This window comes from Ixodes scapularis, unplaced genomic scaffold (genome assembly GCF_016920785.2).
Source record: "Ixodes scapularis isolate PalLabHiFi unplaced genomic scaffold, ASM1692078v2 PGA_scaffold0__279_contigs__length_252992795, whole genome shotgun sequence".
Lineage (NCBI taxonomy): Eukaryota > Metazoa > Arthropoda > Arachnida > Ixodida > Ixodidae > Ixodes > Ixodes scapularis.
Window position 1 is genome coordinate 180636188 of NW_024609835.1, and position 20971 is coordinate 180657158.

The 20971-nt window shown below is 51.1% G+C and overlaps 1 protein-coding gene across 1 annotated transcript; it reads left to right on the forward strand.

Annotated features, from left to right (window-relative positions):
- Positions 1-613: 613 nt before the first annotated feature.
- Positions 614-2383, forward strand: LOC115320497. The gene is made up of 2 exons (XM_040223627.1): positions 614-1058; positions 1680-2383. Exons 1-2 carry the CDS (start codon positions 614-616, stop codon positions 2381-2383), a joined length of 1149 nt encoding a protein of 382 aa, XP_040079561.1.
- Positions 2384-20971: the final 18588 nt, after the last annotated feature.

Below are 20971 nucleotides of genomic sequence, written 5' to 3' on the forward strand. Positions count from 1 at the left end.
AATCCAATAGACCAAGTTGAGGATGCTGAAGTCATAATGCTCTCTATATGAGGAAACACATATTATGAAATGCGTATAAAGTAAATATATTATCGATTTTCCAAAAACATTACAAGCAGAAATGTGCTTTACATGTACACACCCTGCGTCGCGCTTCATAATATTTCTCTAGAATTCTCGGCATAGTACCTAGATGAGGCAGGCTACTGGAGAAAAATCAATGTAGCACTTGTCAGCTTGTTCGCTATTGATCTATGTGCTCACAACAAGGAGCGACAGTTTCATTCCGAAAAGTAAGTAGAGGCCTGTTGCTCAAAAACAAAATGCAATCCACATTTCGCCAAGTTATGAAAAAAAGGTAACGCCTACTTTAATCATTTGTGGCGCAGCAGAATTTTCTGTTCAACAACAAAAAATGCTGCCGTCTGTAGTCTCAAGTACAAACGAAGGTCCTTTAGTTCTGATCCTTTTATGCCTCTAAGGCAGAGACGCGATGCTGAAGACACGGGAAGAACAGACCTCTTGATTCGTGAAACGCTTCCTCGGATGCCAGAGTCAAATGCAATACCTCTTTGATAAAAGTCGAAGTGCTTGTCAATATTTGATTCTTCACATGGCGATTAGAAAGCAGTCAATTGTAAGTTTTGTGGCGCTATTAAGCCTAACGGTGCTGTCCTTCGGGGTGCAACAGGTGAATCCCGAAGACTGTCCCTTCTGGAAAGACATTGCGGCTTCTGACGGTTTCCAGCAGTACATCGTCGCAGCAAGTGAACTGGCTCATGTAGACATTGCTGTGCCACCGGAGTTTGGCGTGGACGAAAGTTTTGCCCTGGCCCAATTGCTGAGGAAACTGCCGATAAGTGTTCGAGTTCTAAGAGGAACATCAGCGCTTTTTTACCTGCATCAGCGCGGCGCCGTGGATCAGGACCGCCACGCTCTTGTGCTCGTGTTTTGCAAATCAACAGCGTGGGACATTCTTTCAATCATTTTATCACATCCGTACGTAATGCATTTGTACGTGATTTCGGATGACCCCGCGGGGTACGTTAATAATTACAGTAATTTACGTAAAGCAAGGCGACGGGACGCATTATTAATTAATGCTGGATTTTCTTTATCTTTTATGGTGCGCAATAAGTTCATCTATGCTTTTGAATATCCTAAACATCGGTGTCTGAACTGTTCAAAAACCGACCATACTTTTAGTTTTGTCAACTTTCTGAAAAATCGTTCTATCCATGGAATCGCGATAAAAATGTATTGTCAGCACCATTGCTTTTGTGATAAAGCGAAATTGGAAGCGTTGGGCAGTATATTCAAACAACAGAACGCTTCGTTTCATGCCACACACATCACTACTTTAAAGGATTATTATTTTCGTGCTGTGCAAAGTTATGTGAACCAGTCTTCTCTTCTTTACTTTTCTATTTTACACACTGCAGGTGACTGGTTTCCGTCATTCTCCACTACTTACCCTTATGACAGCCTCGATGGGTTATTTTACGCAAGAGACAGGGAGCCAGTGTTGAAAGAAACTCTTCTATTTTTGCCGCTCGATTCATTCCTTTGGCTGGCCATTTTGGCAACTTTTTTCTTTTTATTTATAACTGGCTTCATAATCACCAAGATTCTCAACAAAAAACAAGCAAATGTTCATATTCTGACTTTATCCTTTGCAGCTTTCTTCTTGCAACAGGGCTGTCCCGCGACTCGAGGTAGTGAAAAGTACCTTTCGCTGCGATTCATTCTTGGAACATGCGCGCTATGCGCGACTGTGCTTGCCACCGGGTACAAAGGCGTTATTGTTTCACTTTTTTCAAACGTCCCTCTTGCGGGTGAGTCAGTCACAGCAGCAACACCAGTGAGAGATTTTAGGTTGTGTATTGTCAGTAATGTTTTCACCCAAGAGGTTGAAGGTATTAAAAGCCATGAGCTCAAAAAGTGTGTCAAGTCATCTGGTGAAAATAAAATAGGGAATGACGGAAAGGATCAGTTTATTATCATTGGCTCTGGGTATGACGAATTCAAGGACCAACTAATCGACAGGAACTATATAGAGTCTGTTGCGTTTCAGGTACCTACTGGACCTGAAATAAGGACCATCTCCCCTTACCGAAATGCCATAAGTAATCTTTTCTCGCGAGCCTTTGAAGCTGGCATTTTTAAACATTTTGTGTCTCTCTCTAATCATAAACGGTTTCGCACACGTAAATTCAAGACACATAAAGAAGAACCCGTCACATTGAGTGACCTTCGACCATGTTTCGTTGTATGGGGTGGTGGAATAATTCTTTCTATCGCAGCTTTTATTATAGAGAGCATAGTACAGATAACTCAAGGCCTCACCTTACCTTGGAATCGGTGTAGGGTTCACACACTTTGAGATCCAGACAAATTGTTGTGCATCAATCAATTCGCAAATATTCCTTGCAGTATTTCTCATGCAGACTAGGCGTAAAGATATCACAAATTCTGACGTAAACATGTTATGCTATGATGCAATATTATTTTCGTATCTTGTCGGAAAGATGATATAAGGTTTGGCGGTGGGTTCCAGTGTGTCAAGTGAACACCAACTAGACATCCTTCAGTTCATGTGGGGAGAGGGTGGACTCTCTTTAACTAGACTTCTTTTAAACTTTCATATTCAATGGAGTCAACGAAGCAGCTGTGGTTTGCGCCACACAAAACAGCAATTATAACATTTCGAGTCTTTTGGATCCAGGAAGGCTTCAACAATATCCGATGGTGTTGTCGGTGGATTCGTAGACCAAAGTTTGTAACTCTGCCCTTTTTAAAATTCGAGTGATTCAGTATAAAACTGCCAGGTTTTTCAAGTTGTCCCTCTATGCCGAACTTTCCCCCAATATCGAAGATCAGTCGTTGTAGCACAATGTCTAGGTACCTGACCGGTGCCCCGAAGTTTTTAGCTTTTCGACTGAGTAGAATACAGGATGACAAACACGTCTGCTGGGATTACGATGGATATTCGGGGCACAGAACTGTTCAAGGCCTGCGATACCTTTATCTCCACAAGAAAAAGAGCTGTAGGTGCGAACTGGTAGGACAGCTTTGGAACATATTATCTGGCCCTTCTTTGCATGCTTGTGGAGAATTTTGCTTACTTGAATACGTCTTGAGCACGATTTAAATGCTCAAAGAAATGTGACTTGGTGGAAAGTTTCACATAGAGACTTTCAGCTCAGAATTTTCAGTCATTATTATTTATATTATTTTAGACTATTTCTATCATTAAACGATTTATGAAATTGGCGTTAAACGTAATTTTAATGCGGCTGTGCTTGTGTGTTCACCTTTTTCTCTTGTCCTTGCCCAAGTTGTGATTTGTTATGTGTAATGATACTCTTTTGTGTGAACGTTTGCTACCTGTCTCGTGGCGCAGTTCCGAGTTAGGCGTGTCGACACTTTTTTCTGGCATTCTTGCTTATCCGCTATTCACACGAGAGGGAAATTTGACGTTCCCCCCACGAGTGCGCATTGAGTGATGCTGACATCACGGCTTTCTGAGGCGGCGCGGTGACGTTGAACTCCACTTTCTCCTGGTCGGAGGCGCGGAGGAAATGCCCAGATGGTACAAACATTTCTCGCGGAGTTGCGGTGGGAGACGCCCCGCCGGCTATCGTCACGCAGCTTTGTCCGGCGGTTACTCCATCATGTGAACATGGCACTGTGGAAGCAAACTTATTACGTGTGTCAATGCTCGGTCCAGGACAGCCAGAGTTATTTTGATGTGACGTGTTACGGCTGTTAGCCAGTACTCCCCGAAGAAATTCTGTGATCGTACTGCGCGACAGCTGCTGGTGACGTCGCCAATCACATGAGCACTCCAACCCTTGCGGCCACAGCTGTGTTTAGAAGAAAACAAGACCTACACCCGACAATCCGGATACAAACCCGCGACCTATGAATGATATCAATTGTTTCTCCCGAAATATACTGAGCCGCTGGCGGGACTAATTTCAGTGAATGAAAGGCTTTTATCAAGGGGATTCAATATTTACGAACCTTGGTTCTCACCCCATCATTGACTTTTTTATTCGTGGGGGGATGTGGTCGACACTCCACTGCGCAGTCGCGTGCGCAGGATCAACGGATCCGATAAACCTGCAGGACATATTGTTAGTCCTTGAAAATCTGTAAGGGTCCGGTGAACTTCCGATGGTGTGCGCTGAATGAGGCTCTTTGTAGGGAAAGTTGGGATGAGGTACGGGTGAAGAACCGAGAGCGCACGTACGTGAAAATTCTCAGGATCAGGAGGCGACGCAGAACGTTTAACGGCGCCACAAGGAGAGCGAATTACGCGACACCCCGAGCTGCCCTTGTAATGGCACTCGCGCAAGCTCTAAATGCACTCGGATTTTGTGGGAGTTGATTTGTGATGGTTGCTGCTTTGAGTGTGCCGTGCGGAAGACCTCGATGTTGGTGCATTCGTGCAATTATTCGCGGCTTTGCAATGCGACGTTTTCCCGTTTTGAATGTTCACTTATAACAGATATATTTACAGTCTTTTTGTTACTTGTCGTCGAAGCTGATCAATTAAAAAGATTTCTGCTGCCTGGTTTCTTGTAAGCCGGTGTCGCGGTATAATAATTTCTAGCTGTGCTTTGTCTGTCTTCTTGTAGGTGATGCTTGCAACATGTGCTCTTTTAATGTTTGCTCCAGCTTATAAATCCGCACATTTCCTTGCGCCTTCCCTGAAGAGCGTGAATCGCACTTGAATTTGGCTCGAATAAAGAAAAGCAAAAAGTCTGGGGAATCTTATTCAAGGTGTATATATATTGTTCCTTTGATGTCACGAAACACCAATTGACTATGGCACACGTTTTGTTCTGCACCATCGTAATTTTCGATGGAGCGAGAAAGAAAGCGCGCTCCGGCTTAGTGAAGGTTGAAAAGCGCAGAACAATTTTTTATTATGTGTCACTCCAAAACTAACTGACTAAATAAAATCTACACGGTCGAGTTTCCGTTTTCCGCTATGGCATAGCCTCCTCTATACACACAAAGCCTGGCGGTTTGACGACGGAGCCGTAGAGTGCTCGGTCGCACATTTGGAGCGCGAGGATCCGGTAAGTACAGAGCAATTCTCGGGGAACCTGGTCGTCAGTGCGCACCTTTCGCAGTGGCGAGCGCCCAAAACATGCTTTTCAAACCCGACGAAAAAGGAAGCGGTAGCACGAGGAACGCGAGGAGCACGAGCGGACGTTCCATCGCTCGGGAGAAGTACACGTTTCGGCGTCTCACTGCAGTGGGGAGCCCGTCATCGGGCTCTCCTCTCATCCATAGTCTGCAACTCTACCTTTTTAATTTCGGCGGCCGCGTCTCGTGGCGATCTGCCAGGCTTTTTCAGTATAGAGCAGGCTAAGGCTACGGTTATCCTGGGCCAGCTTGCTAGAAGCAGCGTCCCTGGTGAGGGGAAAGAAAGCACTACCAGAGCCAGCGCACGAGCAGAGCAGGACTCCAACCGCGTCTCGAGACACTTGCTTGCCCCAGACGTTGGGGTGCCTTCTTTCGCCCGGTCTCAGCCGAGACGCTCAAGCCGGCCCTGATTCCAGGGAGTACCACAGAGAAATATATGCGCGCACTAGCTAAGTTCAAGAACCCATCAGCGCCCCGTGAGGCTGGAGCGTACACACGCAGTCAAAGCGGGGCGGAAGCTGATGGCCGGGTGCTGGTGTTGAGTTCGAAAGAGATGTCCTGCAGTTCTTAGCTAGTCATATACTAAATGTTCTAAATGTTGTCTTGCAGCCGTTCTGTGCATGTGGCCACCGCGTAGTCAGCTGCTTCGCGATATTCTGCTTTTCGGCGCATCCGGTTCGTTCGAACTCCACGTCGGTTAAACCCCTATTGCTGTAGTATCGGTCAGGGGAAATTAAATTTGGCGCTACAGTAGATTGTTCAAATGCGCAATCCGGCTTTACTGAAAGGTGTCTTTTCGGGTGGGAAAACCTTCGGACCTGAATTTAAGACTCAAACTGTTTTTTTATTCCATTATACACAACTCAAGGTAAATTTTGACGTAGTTGTAGCAAAGGGCGCCTAAAGATATTAGATATAAGAAACGGTATTTATTTATATTATAGTCTTATATTACTTTAGTATTTAGAATTTCCATTGTTGTCCAAAAAACTTCAGGTAGCATTTGTTTTACACGATGCCTCCCGGACCTTGGGACGCTCAAACCGTTTAAAGAGATACTTCAACGAAATTTAAAATATTGCCGCGCGCGCAGCTGGCGAAGTAGGCAGCGCGCGCGTGGCCTAACGGTTATCGCGCTTGCTTTCCACGGTGAAAGCCAGGGTTCGATTCCTGGCCGCGGAGGCACATTTTTGTTGGTGGCCTCTGTCGTGAAGCCTTCGACGGTGGTAGGCGGGCTCCGCACAAGACCACCGAAAATGCTTTCCTTGACGCCACGCATCAAAACTCTGAGCTTCTTTGCTTCGGATGCTTCGGGATCGGCGCGGTTGCTCAGTCGCAGGACATCTTCCACGAAGCTAACGACGCTCTCGTTAGGGCCTTGAATCCTCGCTTGAAGAAGCTCTTCCGCGCGTTCTCTTCGTTGTTGGTTCGTGAACGTTCTTCGCAACTCAGCCTTGAGTTGCTCCCAGGAAGTGATCGAAGCTTCGTGGTTCTCGAACCGGTTCAGGGCGGTGGCTTCCAAAGCGAAGTAAGCGTTTTGCAGACACTGTTCCGGTGTCCACCCGTTATGACAGGCCACTCGTTCGTACTGTTGGACCCAGTCGTCGATGTCTTCGTGGCTTTCGCCGTGGAAGGGAGCCGGTGTCCGAGGAGCGACGGGTAGGTAGACGACGGCAGGAGCGGCGGGGGCCTGCGACTGGTTTTCCATTGTCGTCTTCTTCGGCTTGGGTTTGTCGAGGAGCAAACCGTACTCCGGATCCTCTCCCTTGGTGTGGCGGCTGGTCCGAGTTTCAGGTTCCGCGCTGAGTGGTCTTCTCAGCGAGCTTGCAGTCGGGCTTGCACTGCGGGTCCTGGGAGGGGAACGCTGCACGGGCATGCGGTACCCCGCACCTCCACCAAAATGTCACGGGTGGTGACCAATAAACAATAAATAAACAGAAAGAAATAAACGTTTAATGTGGCGAACTTGTGCCAAAATTAAAAGGGTACAAAAGATAATAACGGAGCGTCGCGGGCGTCGAAGTCGGCGTAGCAGCTGAGTCGAACGCTGGGCGAAAAACTGACTCCGCTCGCCTGGCGGAATCCCTTATGTACCCTCGTGGGTTTCTGGATCATTCGGCGTAGAAGGTTCGGCGCGTAGAACATTCTAACCTCGAATCAGCAAGATGATTCTCGAATTTACCAGAACATTACTTTACAGAGTCAACAAAAATGTGCCTCCGCGGCCAGGAATCGAACCCTGGCTTTCACCGTGGAAAGCAAGCGCGATAACCGTTAGGCCACGCGCGCGCTGCCTACTTTGCCTGCTGCGCGCGCGGCATTACTCCCCCTTTTAAAAAGGCATCGTCTCGATGCTACGTAAAAGGCAACAAAACAGAGCGAAAGAAACAAAAGATAAGAACATACGGAGGCTCGCGAAACACAATTCTATCAAGCGATGCACAAGATCACATTTCGCAGTCTTATCGCGCGTAGTACGGCTTGAGGCGCACGACGTGGACGACTTCCGGTCGAGGAGCGCGGCGTGATGAAGTCCGTGTTTCGTCGGGCATCACCTCGTAGTTCAGATCCCCGAGTCGACGAAGTACTTTGTAGGGTCCGAAGTAGCGCTTTAGGAGTTTCTCACTGAGACCACGGCGGCGGATCGGTGTCCACACCCACACCCTGTCTCCGGGCTGGAAGTGGACGTCCCGACGACGAAGGTTGTAGCGGCCAGTGTCGACACGTTGTTGGGCTTGAATACGGTGTCTGGCGAGCTGGCGGACTTCTTCCGCCCGTTGGCTAACCACCTGGGCGTCGTCGCTTCCGTCGACAGCCGGTTCGTGGGGTAACATCGCGTCCAGCATTGTCGTTGCTTTGCGACCATGAACCAGTTGGAAGGGTGTCACCCCGGTGGTCTCTTGCACGGCCGTGTTGTAGGCAAATGTGACGTACGGCAACACCTCGTCCCATGTCTTAGTGCTCCACGTCGACGTACATGGAGATCATGTCGGCGATGGTCTTGTTGAGTCTCTCCGTCAGCCCATTGGTCTGCGGGTGGTACGCCGTTGTACGCCGATGGCTGGTGTGGCTGAGACGAAGGATTTCTTGCGTCAGCTGGGCCATGAACGATGATCCACGGTCTGAGATCAAAACTTCGGGAGCACCGTGCCGGAGGACGATGGACTCATTAAAGAACTTGGCGACTTCCACAGCAGTCCCTGCAGGAAGGGCTTTCGTTTCGGCGTACCGTGTGAGATAATCTGTGGCGACAATAATCCATCTGTTTCCTTGCGTCGATGGTGCGAAAGGACCAAGTAGATCCATTCCGATCTGCTGGAACGGTGCGGTAGGTGGAGCGATCGGATGCAGGAGACCTGCCGGCTTCGTCGGCGGTTTCTTGCGTCGCTGGCGTTCGTGGCAGGACCGTGTGTAGAAGTGAACGGTCTTCGGCAGCTTGGGCAAGTAATACCTTTCACGAATTCGGGCCAGCGTACGGCTGTAACCAAGGTGTCCGGACGTCGGGTCGTCGTGGCAGGCTTGGAAGATCTCCGCTCTAAGGTCGGTAGGGATTACCAGCAGCCATGGTGTGCTGTTGTCTCCGAAGTTCTTCTTGTAAAGTTGTGGGCAACCTGGCGATTCCAAGCGGTTGGCCCAGGCTGCCCCTCCGACAATCATAAGTGGTCATCTTGACCACGAGGGGGCCAAGGGCAACTGGCCACGCGAGCGGCGCTCCGCCGCTGATAAAAGGTCGTCGCAGCGGATGCGCGGGGGCTGTTGGGATCGCGGCGCAGGCGATAGCGGTCATTAAATGTTTATGTGTTGTTGAACCGGTGTGCTGTGTCATTCTCCGAGACGGGTAGCAGCAAGGGAGGGGTGCTCACAAGCGCGAACTTCTTGATGCGGCGCTATTGGAAATGATCGACACAGGCGCAGTACGTCAGTCAAAAAGCCCGTGGGCTTCCCCGGTAGTCCTTGCTCCAAAGAAGGACGGCACAGCAAGGCTTTGTGTTGATTACAGGCGCCTAAATGAAGTGTCAGTCAGAGACAGTTACCCGTTTCCTTGTATTTCCTCAGTAATGTATGCCCTTGGAAACGCGACTGTTTTCACAACCCTCGATTGCAGCCGCGGATTTCTTCAAATCGAAGTTCATCCGGCTGATGTAAAGAAGACCGCATTCATTTGCCATAGGGGGTTGTTCGAATTCACTCGCCTTCCCTTTGGTTTGTCCAACTCTCCCGCCAGCTTTCAACGCCTAATGGACGTTGTCCTCGGTGACGCGAAGTACGAGTTTGCGATGGCGTACATGGATGACGTAGTGGTCTTTTCACGAACATTCGAGGAGCATCTCGTGCACCTTCAGATCATACTCGAACGAATGCGTCAAGCCGGCCTTACGATTCATCCAGATAAAGTCCAGTTGGCATCGCCTGTAATCAACCTTCTCGAATTTTTTGTGGATAACGGAACGCTGCGGCCGAATGAAGATAAGCTGCGCGCAATAACGGAGTACCCACCCCCTTATGACGTCAAAAGCCTACAGAGATATCTCGGGATGATTGCGTTTTATAGAGATTTGATTCCGCAATGCGCTGAGATAACTAAACCTCTGAACCGATTGCTCCGCAAAAAAAACGAAATGGTGCTGGGGGCAAGAGCAGCAAACCGCATTCGCGTGTCTTTCAAGGGCTGTGACTGAAAACGCGTGTTTAAACCTGCCCGACTTGAATCGTCCGTTCGTCTCGCAGACCGACGCAAGCGATTACGGATTAGGAGCAGTCCTTCTGCAGGAACATGACAGCGTTCTTCGTCCCGTAGCTTTCGCCAGTCATACGTTAACCGGAGCGAAGCGAAACTACTCAACAGCCGAAAAAGAGTGCCTGGCAATTATTTTTGCGCTTAAGAAGTTTGACTTGTACCTTGACGGCGCTTCGTTTAGCATTCAAACTGACCACATGGCTCTCTCGTGGCTCAAAGGGCTTCAAAACCCTGCAGGACGACTCGCTCGATGGGCCCTTTCGCTCTAGCGCTACAAATACACAATCGAGTACAAGCGTGGAGTGGCTAACCACGTTGCAGATGCGTTGTCCCGTGCTCCACTTCTCGGGCAGGAAATGCAGGTAGATCCCGACTTGGTGGCACTGGCCAATGCGGCGCCCATCACAACAGAGTCGCGGTGGGGAACCCTGGTGAGCAGAGAGGAGCTCCGAGCGGCCCAGCTGTCCGATGGACTTTGTCAGAAGGTGATGCACCAGCTGGCAGAAGAAAACTCAGCCGACGCTGGGAATCCCAGAGACTTGGACTCATACCTGCTCAGCAGCGACGGCATCCTGCTGCGATACATCCCCCAGGCGGACGATGGGTCCAGCGGCCCGCCATTCCGGTCTGTAATACCACGTAAACTGCGTAAGTCATTTATAAGATATATGCATGATCCCGCCTTGGCAGGCCACAGCAGTGGGAGCAAAACTTACGAAAAGTTGTCCCAAATTGCAACGTGGCCAGGTATGAGGCAGGATGTGATGAGGTACGCTCGTAGCTGCCCGGTTTTTCAGAAGGCAAAACCCCGAGGTGGCCAACCACCAGGTTTAATGCAGTCGATCGAAAGCAAGTACCCCTGGGAGTGTGCTGCCTGCGACGTTGTCGGTCCCTTTCCCCGTAGTCCACGCGGCAATCAGTATTTGCTAGTAGTGACCGACCATTTCACAAAATGGGTCGAAATGTTTCCTTTGCGCAAACTAGAGTCTAAGAAAATCTGGGACTGTCTTCTCGACACGTTCGCGCGCTTTGGCTTTGCCGCAACGCTTATTACAGACAACGCTTCTTATTTTGTTAGCAAGGTGTTCGTGGATGCGTGTAAGGCGCTAGGCATACGGCACAAACGGACTTCGCCATACCATCCACAGGCGAATATCACGGAAAGAGTGAACCGTGACCTGAAGCAGATGCTTGTATCGCATACAGAGCGACACAAAGACTGGGACGCGAAATTAGCAGAAATGGCATTCGCTACCCGCACAACAATCAACCGGTCCACGGGTTTTACTCCGGCCCAACTTAACTTTGGAAAAGAGCTCGTGTTTCCCCTGGAAAACGGCCTCCTTTGCACAGATCCTGCAAGCATGCAGCGCACAACCACGCAGTTCGCAGAAGATCTCCGGAAGCGTTTCACGGAGAACCTGCGTGAAGCTCGAGAGAGCCTCGACGTCTCGAGACTGCAGCAGGCAAACCAGTACAACAAGGGGAGGCGAAATCTGCAGTTCAAGGTAGGAGATCTGGTACTGAGGCGAACTCATCCGCTGAGTGATGCTGCTAGAGGCTTCACGGCCTCTTTAGCAAAGAGGTGGGATGGCCCCTACCGTGTTAGTAGCAAGCTCTCCAACCTGTCTTATGAGCTGGTGCATTGTGAATCTGGTGAAGTGTGCGGGTCTATTCATGTCGCCGACCTAAAAGCTTTCTATGAACCCGAGGAGGTAGATGTGTCGCAGGTTCCAGATGACGACTATCCGGACCACCTCTCGGAAGATCCCACACCGTCTCTACCGCGGTACAACTTGAGACGGCGGTGAAGACGACCGGGAGTAGCACGAGTTCTAAGTGTATTATCTTCATGCCCTCTTCGGTGTTTTGGGTGGGGGGGGGGGGGGGAGAAGAGAAATGGTCCGCGCTCCCGCATGCACAGTGGGACAGGCATCTTTCGTGTGCGGGGCTACTTTTTCCTACCGCGCCATGGCCTCATGTTGTTTTTAATTTCTAGTTCCTCGTGCCAGACAGCGGCGACGCAGCTCCCATCATCAGACCACCCCCGATGGCTGCATCGGTACTGTATGGAAGTACTGACGTCGGACCCGTGCTCGCTCATCTGAGAAGACCCTTGCTGACCAAGAAGGAAGGCCCCCCCGAAGACCATCAAAGACGTCCTCTGTTTTCGTTTTTGGAAGGAGGGAGATGTGTGGGCAACCTGGCGATTCCAAGCGGTTGGCCCAGGCTGCCCCTCCGACAATCATAAGTGGTCATCTTGACCATGAGGGGGCCAAGGGCAACTGGCCACGCGAGCGGCGCTCCGCCGCTGATAAAAGGCCGTCGCAGCGGATGCGCGGGGGCTGTTGGGATCGCGGCGCAGGCGATAGCGGTCATTAGATGTTTACGTGTTGTTGAACCGGTGTGCTGTGTCATTCTCCGAGACGGGTAGCAGCAAGGGAAATCCCACAAAGTACACCTTGTCTGAGGACGAAAGTCGGCAGGGCTCTTGAGAAGACACGGGGGACAGTAGGCCCTCGGCCTTCGAGGTGCTCGATTAACGCGCGCAACTCAGGATCGCCTCTTTGACGTCGTGCCATGTCGTCGGTGTTCACTGCACCTAGGAAGCACTCGTCGTCATCGTCGTTGTTGCTGCCGGAAGGTGTTTCGACGGGCGCTCTGGACAGGCAGTCGGCGTCGCTGTGCTTGCGGCCTGACTTGTAGACCACAGTCAGATTGAACTCTTGTAGTCGTAGACTCCAACGAGCGAGGCGTCCTGACGGGTCCTTGAGGTTTGCAACCAACAGAGCGAGTGGTGGTTCGTGACTACACGGAACGGGCTCCCGTACAAGTACGGGCGGAACTTTGTGATTGCCCAGACGACCGCAAGGCATTCTTTCTCAGTTGTGGAGCAATTTTTCTCCGCCCTGGACAGTGTCCGACTTGCGTAGGCGATAACTCGCTCGGTGCCTTCTTGCACTTGAACCAGCACCGCGCCAAGTCCAGCATTACTTGCGTCCGTGTGAATTTCGGTTTCCGCATTTTCGTCGAAATGTCCCAAAACAGGAGGAGTCTGCAGTCGTCGCTTCAGCTCGTCGAATGTCTGCTGCTGCTCCTCGGCCCATTCGAACTTCTCGGCGTCCTTTGTGAGGTTTGTGAGCGGCGCGGAAATCCTTGCACAATCCCGGATGAAGCGCCGATAGTAGGCACATAGTCCAAGAAACCTTTGCACGGCCTTCTTGTCTGTCGGTGCTGGAAATGCTGCGACGGCGCGAGCCCTCTCTGGGTCGGGGCGAGCGCCTTCGTTACTAACCACGTGACCTAGGAACTTCAGTTCGTCATAGGCGAACCGACACTTTGACGGCTTCAGGGTGAGTCCGGCGGTCCGTATGGCTTGTAGAACTGCTCGGAGTCGTCGCAAGTGCTCGTCGAAGTCGCTGGAAAACACTACGACCTCATCGAGGTAGACGAGACAACTGTGCCACTTCAGTCCCGCCAGCACGGTGTCCATGACACGCTGGAAAGTTGCTGGAGCCGTGCACAGTCCGAAGGGCCTCACCTTGAACTCGTACAGCCCATCTGGCGTGACGAAAGCTGCCTACTCTCCGTCCCGTTCGTCGACTTCGATCTGCCAGTAGCCGCTCTTCAGGTCCATGGATGAAAAGTATCGGGAGAGGCGCAGCCAATCTAACGTGTCGTCGATGCGGGGGAGTGGATAGACGTCTTTCATCGTCACTGCGTTCAGCTGCCGGTAGTCCACGCAGAACCTAAGCGTTCCGTCCTTCTTCTTAACCAGTACAACTGGACAGGCCCACGGACTGCTTGAAGGTTGGATTATGTCGTCGTTCAGCATCTCTTGCACTTGCTCCTGGATCACCTCCCTTTCTTTAACGGAGACTCTGTACGGCGATCGAAGCACGGGGCGAGCCTCGTTCTCGGTAATGATGCGGTGTTTCGCGACGGCGGTTTGGCGCACCCTCGACGACGTCGCGAAGGAGTCACTGTATTCGGCGAGGACGTCACTTAGCTGCCGTCGTTTCGGGCCTGGAAGCTTGGGGTCGATGCCGAGCGGCACTGGCGGCGTAATGTGTTGCTGAGGTGGGAATGATTCTTCAGTAATCGCGGCGATTTCGGCGGAGTTCCGAATTTCTTCGACGTGGCCTATAGCGGCACCTTTCGTGAGGTGTTGCGCTTCTTGTCGAAAGTTCGTCATGAAGACCGCGGTGCGCCCATCCTGAAGTTCAGCCACCCCTCTTGCGCCGCCTATTCCTCTTCCTAGGAGTAATTGGAAGTTGCCTTCAAGAACAACTTCGCCGCAAGTATCTGCATCGGCCACTACGGGTACGACAACACTTGATCGCGGCGGCAGGTTCACGTGGTCGGCAGCGACTCGGACGGCGGCTGACGCTATTCGAGGTTTCTCTGAAGACGGAACAGGCTTGCGCAGCGTCAATCTGTTCTCACCAAGGCCGATGACGGCGCCGTATTCACAGGGAAAGTCCATGCCGAGAATAACGTCTCTGGAACAGTCTTGTAGAACGACGAGCTTCACAGGGCACGTCTCACCGCGGATCTCGACGCGAGCAGTGCATCTCCCGATTGGTGTGATGAGGTGCCCTCCGGCGGTTCGTATTTGAGGTCCATCCCACGGCGTCGTGACTTTTCGAAGGCGGCGGGAGAGCCTCTCACTCAAGACTGAGTAGTCTGCTCCGGTGTCCACGAGTGCTGATGCGTCGTGGCAGTCGATGACGACATTTAGGTTATTGGACACCACTGCAGGGGCGTCGTTTTGGTCTCTGGTAGCGTTCGAGTGGGGGCCCTCCGACGTACGTGGAGGATCTTGGCGTCGGTCGTCTTCGGCAACTCCACCTCCAGAAGTTGCCGCGCCTAGTTTCCCCGGCGAGGAGCAAGGGGGGACAGGCTTTCACGTCGTGGTCGGTGCATCGGCGAAGCTGAACGTCGCGGTGACGGCGACCGGAACTCTCGGCGGGACGCAGGCTCGGGGGACTGAGGTCGTCGCAGGTACTCGTCGACCTCAGTAGGGCGTTCACCATGACGGGGGCGCGGGTCGTTCGGGTGGAACCCGCGTAGCCCGAGTCGTCGGTATGGGCATCGGCGGTAGGTGTGGTCCGCTTACCCGCAATGGAAGCACAGAGGGCGTCGGTCGGGCGTTCGCCACACGTCGGTCTTGCGGGGTAGCGCGAGGCTCCGGGCAGGCGTACTGGACCTGGTCGTCGTGGCGTCGGTCGTGCTGCGGCGCAGGAGACTGACGTCGGGGCGGCGCGACATAGGTGCGTCGAGGAGGCGGTGGCCGTCGGGCCACTGCGGCGTAATTCAACGTCGGTGGTTCCGGAGCGGTGCTGACGAGAACCTCAGGCTGCAGCGCTTGGTGGACTTCTTCCCTGACAATCTCGGCGATTGAGGGCGAAGCTGGGCTTGCGGCGGCAGGTAGAAGCTTCTTGATCTCCTCCCGGACGACGTCCCGGATTATCTTGCGGATGTCCGTAGTGTTGCAGCCGGAAGACGAAAAGGAACCGACGCCGGGAATTCGGTGATAGTGGGCGGCTCGTGCTTGAAGGGGACGTTCGATGTTGGTGGCCTCCGTCATGAAGCCTTCGACAGTGGTAGGCGGGCTCCGCACAAGACCACCGAAAATGCTTTCCTTCACGCCGCGCATCAAGACTCTGAGCTTCTTTGCTTCGGATGCTTCAGGATCGGCGCGGTTGCTCAGTCGCAGGACATCTTCCACGAAGCTAACGACGCTCTCGTTAGGGCCTTGGATTCTCGCTTGAAGATCTTCCGCGCGTTCTCTTCGTTGTTGGTTCATGAACGTTCTTCGCAACTCAGCCTTGAGTTGCTCCCAGGAAGTGATCGATGCTTCGTGGTTCTCGAATCAGTTCCAGGCGGTTGCTTCCAAAGCGAAGTAAGCGTTTTGCAGACACTGTTCCGGTGTCCACCCGTTATGACGGGCCACTCGTTCATACTGTTGGACCCAGTCGTCGATGTCTTCGTGGCTTCGCCATGGAAGGGAGCCGGTGTCCGAGGAGCGGCGGGTAGGTAGACGACGACAGGAGCGGCGGGGGTCTGCGACTGGTTGGCCATCGGCGTCTTCTTCGGCTTGGGGTTGTCCAGCAGCAAACCGTGCTCAGGATCCTCTCCCTTGGTGCGGCGGCTGGTCCGAGTTTCAGGTTACGCGGTGAGTGGTCTTCTCACCGAGCCGGGAATCGGACTTGCACTGCGGGCCCTTGGAGGGGAACGCTGCACGGGCATGCGGTACCCCGCACCTCCATCAAAATGTCACGGGTGGTGACCAAAACCCAATAAATAAACAGGAAGAAATAAACGTTTAATGTGGCCAACTTGTTCCAAAAATAAGAGAGTACTAAAGATAATAACAGAGCGTCGTGGGCGTCGAAGTCGGCGTAACAGCAGAGTCGAACGCTGGGGCGAGACTGACTGCAGATCAGCAAGCGGAGTTCCTTATGTACGCGAGTTGGGTTCTGGAACAATTGGCCTAAATTGTTCGGCGACTGGAACATTCGGAACTCGATCATACGAGAATGTTCTCGAACACACTAGAACGCAATGTTGAAAGAACAAATAAAAGAGCATTCCACTGACTGGAATCGAACCCAGACTTTCCGCGCGACATTCAAGCACGGTAACCACACAGCCACGCACGCGTTCGCTCGCCGACAAGCGTGGCAATACTTTTGTAGGGAATCGCATTTCCTCCTGCGGAAGGTGTGAATCTAAGTGAAGTTTTGGCAGTGGAATTAGCTTACAAGCTGCTTTCCTTGTAGAGCACTATATATGTGCGCGGGAAGGCGAGCCACGGATCTTTTAGCGCGCGAGGGGACGGAAGAGAAATGCACGCCACGTCAAACAGTCTTAACATGTTTGCATAGCCAGCAAAACGAACGGTGTGACCAGGTTGACTTCAAGAACCAAGAAACTTACCTATGATACGAGATCCCCACTCCTCGACGGCCCCCAAGGACCAACAAGACTGCCAGTGCGACCACATCTCTAGGAATCGGGGTGCGACACCTGTCTCATTGGAGTGCATATGTGCGTCAGAAGAGCTTGGAGGTCTGCTCAGCCTTGTCTTGCGTGCACCAAGGAGGCTGCTAGCTTTGCGTTCCTCCAGTGTGCTGCCGGACGACCAACGTGAGCCTCTTCTCGTTTGAACCGAGCGAAGCCGGGGCTACAGCGGCTCGGCAACCAGCTGGACCTGCGGGAGTTACGTGAGCAAAGGCGACACGACCTGCGAATGGGTGCACAAGAGCATCCCGAAGCTTGCTTCCAGAGAGAGTGCGACGTCGTCTTCAAGGAAGTGACTAGCTGGGAAACTGCTTGCGCAACAAGAATGGAATTCTGCTTTCTGGCACTCCTCGACGAACCCCGAGGACCAACAAGACTGCCAGTGCGACCAGATTTCTAGGAATCGGGGTGCGACACCTGTCTCATAGGAGTGCACATGTGTGTCAGAAGAGCTTGGAGGTCTGCTCAGCCTCGTCTTGCATGCACCAAGGAGGCTGCGAGCTTCGCGTCCCTCCAGTGTGCTGCCGGACGACCAACGTGAGCTTCTTCTCGTCTGGACCGAGCGACGCCGGGGCTACAGCGGCTTGGCAACTCGCTGGACCTGCGGGAGTTACGTAAGCAAAGGCGACACGACCGGCGAATGGGTGCAGAAGGGCGGAGGGGTCACGCAAAGCTTGCTTTATGGAAGAGTGAAACATAGTCTTCAAGTGCATGCCTAGCTGGGGAACTACCTGCTCAACGGGAATGGAATTCTGCTCTCCGAGCGTTATAAAGTGACTTGCGCACTGAACGTGACCCTATTCACTACTATTATCAGGCGCTGTGTCTAAAGATACGTTTGACGTACCTAGGATGCAAAATCTAAAGATACGTCAGACGTACCCAGGACGCGGAGTCTGTGTCGAGTGTCCTAGCGTGGGCAGTCGGACTGCGGCCGTACGCTCCCGCTGGTATATTTGCAGCAGTCCAAAAGCGTTCCACGCTTGCGTCTTATCGACCTTGCATAAGTTGCTGGCAGCCGCTTGGCCTGGCCGCCGTGTAATACACGGGCGTGTGCCTGTCGTGTGTAAAAACGCGTGGAGTTTCAAGGAAATCAAACATTGTGTCTAGCAAACTACTGATTTCAAATTCCCCGACTTTTCCAAGCTTTTCCCTGACTATTTTGATCTAATTCCTTGAGTTTTTGAGTCGAAGGATGACATTTCGGAAATGTCATTCAGCATGGCCGTGCCGACGAGCAACCGCCATGCCGCTTTCACTAGTCGTCTTCCCTTATTTAGCCCACTTTTTGAAGGATTCCCTGACTTTCCCAGATGATCCGAAATTCCCTGGGAGTTCAAGGTTTTCCAGGTTGGCAGACACCTTTTGAAAGTTCGGCACGCGTTTGCGGGGTTTAGTGATCGGGAAGCTGCTCGAAAACAACATAACTATAAGAGAAGCTTGTACAGTACTGCTTACACGACTGTCGCCCCTTCACAGAAGGCACTTGGCAGGCGGCCGGGAGCCGCCGTTTGCCCGGAGTGACCTCTGTCGGTCTTTTTCACGTTACTACGGATCACGTAGTGACGTGGTCCGTAGTTAGCTCAGCAACGAGCAGTTCGGTGATTTTAACACTTCATTTGGTGCCTCAAATGCGAATCTTGACCGTCGAGCTAAGAAAATTGCCCGGGCACGTCCGCCGTACCGTTAGAACTCCGCGTTCTGGTTACGTCCTACATACCTTTAGACTCCGCGTTCCGGATGGGTTCGACGTATCCTTAGACACAGCGATTATCGAGGAGCTCCCATGGTTAACGAGTGCGGATATTTTAATTAAACTCGAACGACCAAGCGATGTCCGAAGCAGCACCGGTCGGTAGTGATCCGAGCCCGTACAAGAAGCACGGGGCCGAATCTGGCTTACCCTAAACAAAATAAAAAAGGAAAGCCTCATTCCCCGTACTTCACGTTATTCCTACGCGGGAGAGCACACAAAACCCTGAAAAATCGAATTCCGCACATGAAATCCACACACACCGATCAACGCCCACAACGCTTCTGACACGCACTGGGCGCTGCCATCTTAACGTTGACGCCAGAGATTTGGTCTGGTTACGTCACAGATTTGACCTAGTCACGTGTCTAGTGGTCAAAATTCTACAACATGGCGGCGGCCAATCGGGGGTCACTTTTGCCTGATGAACGTGATACTAGTTTATCGTTGGTGTATTGCAAGAGGGTTTGCTGTCTCTTGCATGGAACAATGTTCATATTATACCCACTTAAAACCTGGCAAAGATCCTTCTAAAGTATCTAGTTACAGACCCATCGCCTTGACTAGCTGTCTTGAAAAACCTTTTGAAAGGATGGTCAATAAGAGGTTAATGTATGTATTAGAAAAACACGGCCTGTTTGATCGGTTAGAATGTGGCTTTCGATCACCCAGGTCAACTATACAACATCTCGTACGACTTGAAACCATCGTGCGCGAGGCCTTTGTAAATCGACAGTTCTGTATGTCTGTTTCCTTTGACTTAGAGAAGGCCTATGACACTGCCTGGCGTCATGAAATGCTCTTTGATTTATATGCCTTTGGCATTCGGGGTCCAATGCTCGCTTCTATTAAAGACTATTTAAAACACCATACCTCTCAAGTTATACTAGGAAACACGCTATCTAGAGAATTTCTTCAAAACAATGGTGTCCCTCAGGATGGTGTGCTTAGTTTTACTCGTTTTATAGCCAAAATTAACTCTCCTGTACGTGTTATTCCTTTTATGTAGATGGCATTAATATTTCTATGTCTTCTTGTGATCTGTCTATATATGAACGTCGGATGCAGGTAGCAATTAATAACATGACTAATTAGGCAGGCAAATGAATTTAGATTTTCTACTGAAAACACAGCTCTTGTTACTTTTTCACGGAAGCAGGGAGTCATACCGTAACCATCGTTGACCATTTATGGCCAACCAGTCCAGAACCAAACGACTCATAAGTTTTTATGCCTTATGTTTGAACAAAAATGGACCTTCATTTGTCATATAAAGAAATTGAAGGAGAGTAGCCAGAAGCCATTAAATGTCCTGAAAGTTGTTCTGAAGCAGGGAGTCATACCGGAACCATCATTGACCATTTATGGCAAATCAGTCCGGAACAAAACGACTCATAAGTTTTTAGGCCTTATGTTTAAACAAAAATTGACCTTCATTTGTCATATAAATAAATTGAATGAGAGTAGCCAGAAGGCATTAGATGTCCTGAAGGTTCTGTCCCATAAGTATTTGAGGATCTGACCGCTTGTGCCTGTTGCTCATCGACCGCTCCCTTGTTCGGTCCCGCCTTGACTATGAATGCATTGTTTATGGATCGGCAAGGGTGTCTGCCCTGAAAATGTTGGATCCTGTTCACCACGGAGGCGTGCGGCTTGCCTCGGGAGTCATCCGTACGTCTTCTATTGATAGTCACTCTGTTGAAGCAACTGAATTTTCCCTGAAAAAAAGAATGGCAACTTTGAGCCTCATGTATTCGTTGAGTATATGTTCGGTTCCGGAACATTCATCTAGGGAGGCTATTGAGCGGCTTCGCTTTGAAAAGACTTTCGAGAACGAGCCGAACACCATTCCCCCACTTTCAATAAGAAAGAAGAAACTACCAGAGTCGATAAGCCTTGATACGAACCTCAGCGTAGCCCAGTATCTCAACAAGGTTGCCCCATGCGAACATGTCCTCATTGACTGTGACCTCTCACTGACAAAATTTAATAAAAGGGAAATACTATGTGAGATGCTCAAACAGGAAGTTTCGGAACTGCAAACAAAATACTATCGTTTCAACAGCTTCCAAACGGATGGCACAGAAAACAGACGTGCATGTCGGCTGTTCATTGGTGGGACCCTCTGATGAAGAGGTTAGAATGATTAATAACTCGGCAACAATACTGACCGCCGAAGTGTATGCTCTCCTTCCTTCTTGCAGCAGAACATGTCATTAAAAATAGGGTTGCATTCACAGTAGTTTATTGCGACTCTCTCAGTGCGTTAAAATCACTCATTTCTTAAAAAGTCT